Raw genomic sequence first — 10,211 nt, 5'->3', positions numbered from 1 at the left:
CTCTCTTTCTCAGGGAGATATCTGTACACTGACTGGTGTCTCTCATTCCTCCCTCTCTCTCAGGGAGATATCTGTACACTGACTGGTGTCTCTCATTCCTCCCTCTCTCTCAGGGAGATATCTGTACACTGACTGGTGTCTCTCATTCCTCCCTCTCTCTCAGGGAGATATCTGTACACTGACTGGTGTCTCTCATTCCTCCCTCTCTCTCAGGGAGATATCTGTACACTGACTGGTGTCTCTCAGTCCGCCCTCTCTCTCAGGGAGATATCTGTACACTGACTGGTGTCTCTCAGTCCCCTCTCTCAGGGAGATATCTGTGCACTGATTGGTGTCTCTCAGTCCCCTCTCTCTCTCTCAGGGAGATATCTGTACACTGACTGGTGTCTCTCAGTCCCCTCTCTCTCTCTCAGGGAGATATCTGAACACAGACTGGTGTCTCTCTGTCTTGAATGGTAAGGAATTTGTAAAATGTGATCCAGAAAATTTTCTTTACTTATATGTAGCTGTACCTACCAGAGAAGGAGCTGAAGTCGACATTCTCTTGTGAAATAAGGGCGGGCAAGTGACTGAAATGTGACTAGTAGAACACTTTGGGATCAGTGATCATAATTCTATTCATTTTAAAATAGATATAGAAAAGGATAGGCAGTTTGTAATTCTTATTTGGAGAAGGCAAATTTTGTCGGTATGAGACATGAACTTTCAAAAGTTAATGAGTGTAGACTTTTTGCAGGTAAAGTGGGAGTATTACAAAAGTGAGATAAAGAGAGTTCAGTGGCAGTATGTTCCTGTTAAGAGTTAACGATAAGGCTGGTAGGAGTAGGAAACAGTTGGTGAATAAAGATATTGAAGCTCTGGCCAAGAATAAGAAAGAGGCATACAGATTGCTGGGATCAAGTGAATCTCTCAAAGAGCATAATGGGTGGAGGGGTATTCTTAAGAGGGAAATCAAGAGGGCAAAAAGAAGACATGATTTTCCTTTGGCAGATAAGCTTAATGACAGTCCAAAGAGATTCTACAAGTATATTAAAAGAGCAGTTCAGGAGACAGTAGGGCCCCTTAAACATCAATGAGGTTGTCTATGGATGGAACCATAGGAGGTGGGAGAGATATTTCATGTCATATTTACTGTGGAGAAAGACATGGAAGCTAGGGAACATGGGGAAATCGATACTTATGCCTTGAGAACAGTCCACACTACAGAAAAGGTGGTGCTGTACATCTTAATAAAACATAAAGGTGGATAAATCTCCAGGACCTGATTAAGTGTCTCTCAGGATATTGTGGAAAGCCAGGGAAGAAGTTGCGGGACCACCTTGTAGAAATATTTGTATCATCTACACCACAGGGGAGGTGCCGGTGGACTGGAGGGTGGCTAATGTTGTGCCTTTATTTAAGAAAAGCTGTCAGGAGCAGACTGGGAACTATAAATCGATGAGTCTGACATCAGTGATGGCTAAGGTGTTGGAGGGGATTCTGAGAGATAGGATTTACATGCATTTGGAAAGGCAAGGACCGATTAGGGATAGTAAGCTTGGCTTTGTGTGTGAGAAATCGTGACTCACAAACTTCATTGAGTCCTTGGAGGGTGAAACCAAAAAGGCAGATCAGGGCAGAGTATTAGACATCGCCTGCATGGACTTTAGTGAAGCCTTTGACAAAGTTCCGCAGAAGACCCTGTCCCATTGGTTACAAAATTGGCTTGATGGCAGGAGGCAGAGAGTGGTGGTGGAGGGTTGCTTTTCAGACTGGAGGCTTGTGACCAGGGGTGTTCCTCTGTTGTTAAATAATTTGGATGAGGCTTTAGGAGGCAAGATTGGTCGGTTTACGGATTACACCCAAATTGATGGGATAGCCGACGATGAAGAAGTTATATAAGATTACAAAGGCATCTTGATCAATTAGGCCAATGGGCTGAGGAAGGGTAGATGGAATTTAATTTGGATCAATGTGAGGTATTACATTGTGGTAAAATGAACAAGGGCAGGACTTATACATTTAATAGTAGGGCCCTGGGTAGCATTGTGAAACAGAGAGACCTAGGGCTCAAGAACATAGTTCTATGAAAGTTGCATCACAGGTAGACAGGGTGGTAAAGAAGGTGTTTAGCACGCTTGCCTTCATTGCTCAGACCTTTGAGTATGAGTCGTCCTGAGCTGGTACTGGACATTGGTGAGGCCATTTTTGCAGTATGCTACTGCTCACCCTGTTATCGGAAGGATATGATTAAATTCGAGAGGGTTCAGAAAAGATTTACAAGGGTGTTGACGGAACAGGAGGGTGTGAGTTATAAGGATAGGCTGGATAGGCTGAGACTTTTTCACCGGAACATCGGAGATTGAGGGGTGACCTTATAGAGGTTTATAAAATCATGAGGGACATGGATAGGGTAAATAGACAAAGTCTTTTCCCCTGGGGTGGGGGAGTTCAAAATGAGGGAACATATTTTTAAGATGAGAGGAGCAATATTTAAGAGAGACAGGAGGGGCAACGTTTTCACACAAAGTTGGTTTGAATGTAGAATGCACTGCCAGAGGAAGTGGTAGGAAGAGATTTGGATAGGTACATGAATAGGAAACGTTTAGACGGTTATGGGCCAAATGCTGGCAACTGGGTCTAATTTAAGCTTGGAAACCTGGTCGGCAGGACAAATTGGACCAAAGGGTCTGTTTCTGTGCTGTACGACTGAATGATTCTCTCAGTCCCTCTCATTCAAAGAGATATCTGTACACTGGTGTCTCTCAGTCCCCCTCTCACTCAGGAAGATATCTGTACACTGACAGGTGTCTCTCAGTCCCCTCTCTCTCAGGGAGATATCTGTTCACTGACAGATGTCTCTCAGTCCCTCTCTCTCTCTCAGGGAGCTATCTGTTCACTGACAGGTGTCTCTCAGTCCCTCTCTCTCTCTCAGGGAGATATCCGTACACTGACTGGTGTCTCTCAGTCCACTCGCTCTCAGGGAGATATCTGTACACTGACTGGTGTCTGTCAGTCCTCTCTCTCTCTCAGGGAGATATCTGTACACTGACTGGTGTCTCTCAGTCTCTCTCTCAGGGAGATATCTGTACACTGACTGGTGTCTCTCAGTCCTCTCTCTCTCAGGAAGATATCTGTATAGTGACTGGTGTCTCACAGTCCCTCTCTCTCTCTCTCAGGGAAATATCTGTACACTGACTGGTATCTCTCAGTCCCTCTCTCTCTCAGGGAGATATCTGTATAGTGACTGGTGTCGCTCAGTCCCTCTCTCTCTCAGGAAGATATCTCTACACTGACTGGTATCTCTCAGTCCCCTCTCTCTCTCAGGGAGATATCTGTATAGTGACTGGTGTCTCTCAGTCCCCTCTCTCTCTCAGGGAGATATCTGTATCGTGACTGGGGTCTCACAGTCCCTCTCGCTCTCTCAGGGAGATATTGCCCACTGGTGTCTCTCAGATCCTCTCCCTCAGGGAGATATCTGTACACTGACTGATGTCTCTCAGTCCCTGTCTCTCTCAGGGAGATATCTGTACACTGACTGGTGTCTCTCCGTCCCCTCTCTGTCTCAGGGAGATATCTGTACACTGACAGATGTCTCTCCGTCCCCTCTCTCTCTCAGGAAGATATCTGTACACTGACTGGTGTCTCTCCGTCCCCTCTCTGTCTCAGGGAGATATATGTACACTGACTGGTGTCTCTTAGTCCCCTCTCTCTCAGGGAGATATCTGTACACTGACTGGTGTCTCTCAGTCCCCCCTCTCTCTCAGAGAGATATCTGTATGCTGACTTGTGAATACAGTGTAGATGATAGCATAAACCGACATTGTGATATTAACAGACTTAGTGAACTGTGAGATTTTCCATTTGAACCAACAAAGGATCATGATACTTTCTCGACGGTATAAAGCTAAATACAATAGATGTTGAAAGAGAATGGGGGTTTAGATGCATAGATCTTTAAAATATCTCGCACAGATACAGAAATTAACCAAGAAAGCTATTGGAATGCTGGCGTTATTTCTCGAGGACTGGAATTGAATGATGCAGAGGTTATGCTGCAGTTGTATAACACCCTGGTTAGATCCTACTCGTAGTCATGTGAGCACCACACCGTAGGAAGAAAATATCGGGTTATTTTATGTGATTATACAAATTAGGGTTGCTTTCTCCAGAATTTAAAAGTTTCACAGCTAATCTAATCAAAGTCTTCAAGATATTAACAGGAAAACAACAGCGTAGATAAACGACATCCATCATTGGAGATTCTAGGTAGCATTGTATAAGAATTAGAGCATTCAGGAGAGATAAGAAGGAAGCACATAAAGGGTGGGAGAGGTTTGGAACTCTCTTCCACAACCAGCAGTGGATGCTGGATCAGTTGCTCACTTTAAGTCTGAGATAGATAAAGTTTTGTTAAGGCATTCAGGGATCCAGGCAAAAGGCAGGTATGTGGAGTTCGGCCACATATCAGTCGTGATCTCATTGAATGGTGGAACAGCAGCTCGAGGGGCTGAATGGCCCCTTCCTGTTCCAATGACCATGTGCTGTACCTGGAGCTTTGCTTTCAGTTTAAAACAATAGAGGGAGCTTCAGTCTGCTTGCAACCCTTTGCTGTGCCTGTCCTGGGAGTGTTTGATGCAGACACTGAAGACTGAGCTTTACTCTGGATCGAATCCCATGCTGTACCCGTCCTGGGAGTGTTTGATTGGGACAGCGTTACTTTATTTTCAGTTTTAAAAGAGGGCAAGTAGCTTTACTCCCTCTCTAACAGCCCCAGCCTGTTCAGCCTCTCCCTGTAGCTCAAACCCTCCAACCCTGGCAACATCCTTGTAAATCTTTTCTGAACCCTTTCAAGTTTTTGTTCATAGAGTCTTAGCTTCTCAGGTTTCCTCTGAGCCACTTGCTCCTCACTTTAGATTCCTGATTTATACATGTCTGCCAAGGGGAAAGGGGTTACCACAGTCTACTCTGTCAATGCCTCTTATAATTTTATGAATGTCAATCAGACACTGCCATCCCCGATAAACCCCAGCATCCTTTGCTCCGCGGGAAACAAACCTAGTAACTCCAGTTTCTCCGCACGGTCACAGGGAACTCCCTGCAGTCATTGTCCCTGTCCAGGGAAAGTTTGACAAGGGGGTGCACAATATAGAGGTAGCTTTACTCTGTATCTAACCCCGTGCTGTCCCTGTCCTGGGAGTGTTTGATGGGGGACAGTGTAGAGAGAGCTTTACTCAGTATCTAACCCATGCTGTCCCTGTCCTGGGAGTGTTTGATGGGGGACACTGTAAAGAGAGCTTTACTCTGTATCTAACCCCGTGCTGTCCCTGTCCTGGGAGTATTTGATGGGGGACGGTGTAGAGGGAGCTATACTCTGTATCTAACCCCGTGCTGTCCCTGTCCTGGGAGTGTTTGATGGAGGACAGTGTAGAGAGAGCTTTACTCTGTATCTAACCCCGTGCTGTCCCTGTCCTGGGAGTGTTTGATGGGAACAGTGTAGAGAGAGCTTTACTCTGTATCTAACTCCTTACTGTCCCTGTCCTGGGAGTGTTTGATGGGGGGATAGTGTAGAGGGAGCTTTACTCTGTATCTAACCCTGTGCTGTCGCTGTCCTGGGAGTGTTTGGTGGGGGACAGTGTAGAGTGAGCTTTACTCAGTATCTAACCCTGTGCTGTGCTCCTGTCCTGGGAGTGTTTGATGGGGGGACAGTGTAGAGGGAGCTTTACTCTGTATCTAACCCTGTGCTGCCCCTGTCCTGGGAGTGTTTGTTGTGGGGACAGTGTAAAGGGAGCTTTACTCAGTATCTAACTCCGTGCTGTCCCTGTCCTGGGAGTATTTGATGGGGGACGGTGTAGAGGGAGCTTTACTCTGTATCTAACCCCGTGCTGTCCCTGTCCTGGGAGTGTTTGATGGGGGGACAGTGTAGAGGGAGCTTTACTCTGTATCTAACCCTGTGCTGCCCCTGTCCTGGGAGTGTTTGTTGTGGGGACAGTGTAAAGGGAGCTTTACTCAGTATCTAACCCCGTGCTGTCCCTGTCCTGGGAGTGTTTGGTGAGGGACAGTGTAGAGACAGCTTCACTCTGTATCTAATCCCGTGCTGTCCCTGTCCTGGGAGTGTTTGGTGGGGAACAGTGTAGAGAGAGCTTTACTCTGTATCCAACCCCGTGCTGTCCCTGTCCTGGGGGTAAAAACTGGAAATCAGAATGCTGGAAATCAGAAATAAACACAGAAATTGCTGGAAAAGCTCAGCAGGTATGGCAGCACCCGTGACGAGGAAGGGTCTGAGGAAGGGTCACTGGACCCAAAACGATAAACCTGATTTCTCTGCACAGGTGCTGCCAGACCTGCTGAGCTTTTCCAGCAATTTCTGTGCTTGTGACTGCGCTGGAAGGGTTTGTTGGAGACGGCTGAAGCCTCAAACTAATTGCCCTCCTGTTTATTTTGAATCGTCAGGGCATCTCTTAGGTATGCCGCACGATAGTTCGGATATCTGTATCCAAGTCGGCGAGCTGCCCAGTTCTAACCAGATGATGTCGAACCTGTTGACACGGATTGATTACTCCGAACCCTGGTCGCGCTGCAGCAGTAAACTCTCTCTGGGCTTCTTCGAGAGCGGACGAGGTGGGTGCACAGGTCACAACGTTCGCACTGTATATCCAGCGAGTCAAAGTGACTGCGTCTGGTGTGCTCGGGTTTCGCATGCTTTCCCAGTCGGGGTGGCTGCTTCGCAGTTCCCTTGGCTGGGTTTGGAAGGGAATGCTGGATCTGCCCCCCCCCGTCCGTCCATGAAACCAGAGCGGTTGTAGGCCATTCAGCCCCTTCTCCGCCACTCAATAAGATCACGGTCGGCCTGGTTACAATCCAAACTCCACAATGCAATCGATTCCACCCCTCCCAATCCCCGATAACCTTTCGTTCTTTTTCCCTCACAAGAGTCGATCCGCCCCCACCTGAAAAATATTGTTGATGAGACAGAGAGTTGCAAAGTTGGACAACGCTACTCCTCCCTGCCCTGAGATTTGAAAATGGTGCCTTTCCAATCTGGGCCACCTGAGGGGCTATCCGCTCGCCCACTCAAGATCTGAAACGCTTCAAAACAAGTCCCAACCTCCAAACTCCAGTGCTAACATGCCCAGTCCGTCCAGCCTTAGCTCTGAAGGCGAATGGGCTCGCTCCCAGTGAACCACCACAGCTTCACTAGAGGCGAGTCTGTCCGAAACCAACACTACCCCAAGTTGTCTATTCGTGGAATTTGGAGGAGGCTGGCTCCCCTCTCCCAGACCTGCAATGTGCTGCCAAGCCCTCCCCACAACACCCACCCCCGGCCAATGCTTGGCCCACATGAACGAATTAACAGGTAGGAATGAATAGGCCATGGACTGTGTGGATATCTTGAACACCAGCCCAGAGCAGGGTCACCAGTGAACACCAGCCCAGAGCAGGGTCATCAGATGCCTGCCACAGATGCCAGCGAAGAGCGACCACAGTGGATATGCCATTGAACAGAGGGGACAGCAGCGACCAGCAGCCTGAAGTGGAGATGCCAGCGATCAGCCGCTTGAGCCAACCTCAAGTGAAATTGTTCAGAAAGCAAAACAATCCCATGAACAAAGTGCTACTGTAACTGACGTTTGCTGTCAGATGATGGGCTAACAGAAGTTCAGTGACAACATTCCATCATTTGTCCTTCAATGGAGGATTACCGGCATCACCAAGAGAGATAAGGCTAAGTAAGCCGCACACCCCTCAGCACCTCGATTCAGGAGGTGAAAAAAACTCATTTCCCAGGAAGATGGAAGACAAATTAAGACGTCCATCCTAACCAATACATGAAGGTGAAGAGTTCACCTAATTTAAACAGATGATTGATGAGGGTGAGGATGCCACTGTGCAGAAACCAGACTAATGCCTACAGACTCCTCAAGATGGGTCAAAAATTGGGAAATGCCTGGTGTACGTTCCCAGGACACAGCAGGAGAAAATCCTTTCATCAACACCGCAGCCATCTTCCATGGTGGACATTCATGAGATTGAAGGTCCTCCAGATGATGTTCCAGGCAATTATCTGAGTTAGCAAGGAAGAATTCAACTGTCGAGAATTCAGGGTCCCCTATGGTAACAAATCGACTGCCTGGTTTAGGAGGAATGATATCCTCCGTGGAGATTCTCCGAAAGCTAAAAGGTTGTCCAGCAGAGAAACGGCTAACAAATGAACAGTCGTCTTTCTGAAGCTGTGCCAATCTTTCAAGTTTGAGGAGATCATGTCAGAATCGTGAAACTTCCGGACCGTCTGAATTTGTGAAGTCTGAAAGAAGAGGAGGGTGGAGGGTGGGGAGGTTTAGCAGTAGACATGAAAGTGATTAAGTACCTGGACGTATAAATGCTAACAACAGGGAGAAGGCTTTTGGGGGAGATGGTTCTGAAAGGGTTAATTTCGGAGGCATCATTGAGCTTCAGTCAATCTGATTGGTGTCTTAGATGGTGAAAAGATGGTCTGGATGACCTCAACAAGGTGCCAGATTTGTCACCTTTGTTCCTGACAGTCTTAGTTGTCATGACTAACTAGCCATTGTGACGTGTACCTACTGCTGTCACCGATCAGCCATTCGTTCAATCCTGTCGACACTTAACTACACAGGCAATTAGACCCTGTGTAGAAAGGACAATTGATGAAAGCACTCAGGGGTGTGGAGTATTTCATTTCCCCCTCCAATTCTATTTTGATTGAAATCCCTCCCCTCCCCTTCACTTTTTCGCTCACAGAGGCATTGCCCTTGAAGAGGAGAGCACTGCTTGTCACTGGCCACTCGGGCGATTTTTCTTCCTGGTGGTCAAATACGAATAAAGTTTTTTTGCACTCAATGTTTCTTCACTGTGTCCTGCACGCGATGTGGGCGCTGGGGAGAGATGAGCATTACTGCTGTTTGTGGGGAGGGGATATTAAAATATATAACCAGGAGATTAAACAAAAATTGAAAGCAGCCTGATCAACTTTCCCTCTCTTCGCAAATGCTGCCAGACCTTGCTGTGTTCCTCCATCCTTTGCTCTGTTTGTTCCAGGTTACCAGCATCTTAGTTTCCAAAATACATTCGCCAAAGGGAGTGTGAAGTGACCAAGGGGGAAGAGACCGTGGGGAGGAGAAAGGAGGGGCAAGTGTGAGGGAAGGACAGAAAGAGAGAGCATAGGGAGAAGGAAGAGGGGAGGAGAAAGATGGGAGAGAGGATGTAAAGGGGATGGGGAGAGAGAGGACAGGGGAGAGAAGCAGTGGGACTCAGAGCGAGGATTGGAGAGAGGGAGGAAGTGAGTGTGAGAGCAAGGGAGGAAACAAAAAGGGGGGGGTTAGTGAGAGCAGAGGAAGGAAACGGAGAGGGAGAAAAAGGGAGAGCAGGTGGGAAGAGGTGAAGGTGGGAGAGCAGGCAAAAGGAGAGAAGGAGGGAGCGAGAATGAAGAACAAGACAGACAGTGGAGCAAGAGACAAGAGAGTGTGTGAGTGATGGGAGGAATGTTTCTCATCAGTCTCACAAAGTTGTTTGGGAACTGTTTGTGTGTGTTTTTATTTCCAGCCTCTCGGACTGACTCCAAGTTAAGCAATAAATGTTCAAATTGAAAACACACGACACTGAAACATCTCCAGCTCCCACACTAAATCCAAGAAAAATCCTTTGCAATCAGTCGTGTCAGGCAAAATGCCCTGAAAAGAAGATTTAACCCTAAAGTAACATCTGATTTAAACCGAGCAACTTTCTTACACAATCAGAGAAAGAGGCCATTTGCCTATCTGCCGTGTGTCTGCTCTATAAAAGCACTGCACTACCGGAGGGTCAGGACTGAGGGAGTGCCGCACTGTCGGAGGGTCAGTACTGAGGGAGTGCCACACTGTCGGAGGGTCAGTTCTGAGGGAATGCCGCACTGTTCGAGGGTCAGTACTGAGGGTGTGCACACTGTTGGAGAGTCAGTACTGAGGGAGTGCTGCACTGTCATTGGGTCGGTACTGAGGGAGTGCCGCACTGTCGGAGGGTCAGTACTAGGGAGTGCCGCATTGTAGGAGGGTCAGTACTGAGGGAGTGCCGCACTGTCGGAGGGTCAGTACTGAGGGAGTGCCGCACTGTCGGAGGGTCGGTTCTGAGGGAATGCCGCACTGTCGGAGGGTCAGTACTGAGGGAGTGCCACACTGTCAGAGGGTCAGTTCTGAGGGAATGCCGCAATTTCGGAGGGTCAGTACTGAGGGAGT

At 47.8% G+C, this 10,211-nt stretch overlaps 1 protein-coding gene across 1 annotated transcript in view; it reads left to right on the top strand.

Moving 5' to 3' along the window:
* Positions 1-10,211, top strand: part of LOC122544771 (A disintegrin and metalloproteinase with thrombospondin motifs 5-like) — a 38,423-nt gene that overhangs the window by 16,803 nt on the left and 11,409 nt on the right. The window contains exons 3-4 of the mRNA XM_043684097.1: positions 6,433-6,781; positions 7,444-7,552. Coding sequence (XP_043540032.1) covers positions 6,433-6,781; positions 7,444-7,552 — 458 coding nt within the window. The remainder of the gene's footprint in view (positions 1-6,432; positions 6,782-7,443; positions 7,553-10,211) is intronic.

Source organism: Chiloscyllium plagiosum, chromosome 51 (assembly GCF_004010195.1).
Source record: "Chiloscyllium plagiosum isolate BGI_BamShark_2017 chromosome 51, ASM401019v2, whole genome shotgun sequence".
NCBI lineage: Eukaryota > Metazoa > Chordata > Chondrichthyes > Orectolobiformes > Hemiscylliidae > Chiloscyllium > Chiloscyllium plagiosum.
This window is presented reverse-complemented; position numbering and strand designations above follow the sequence as displayed.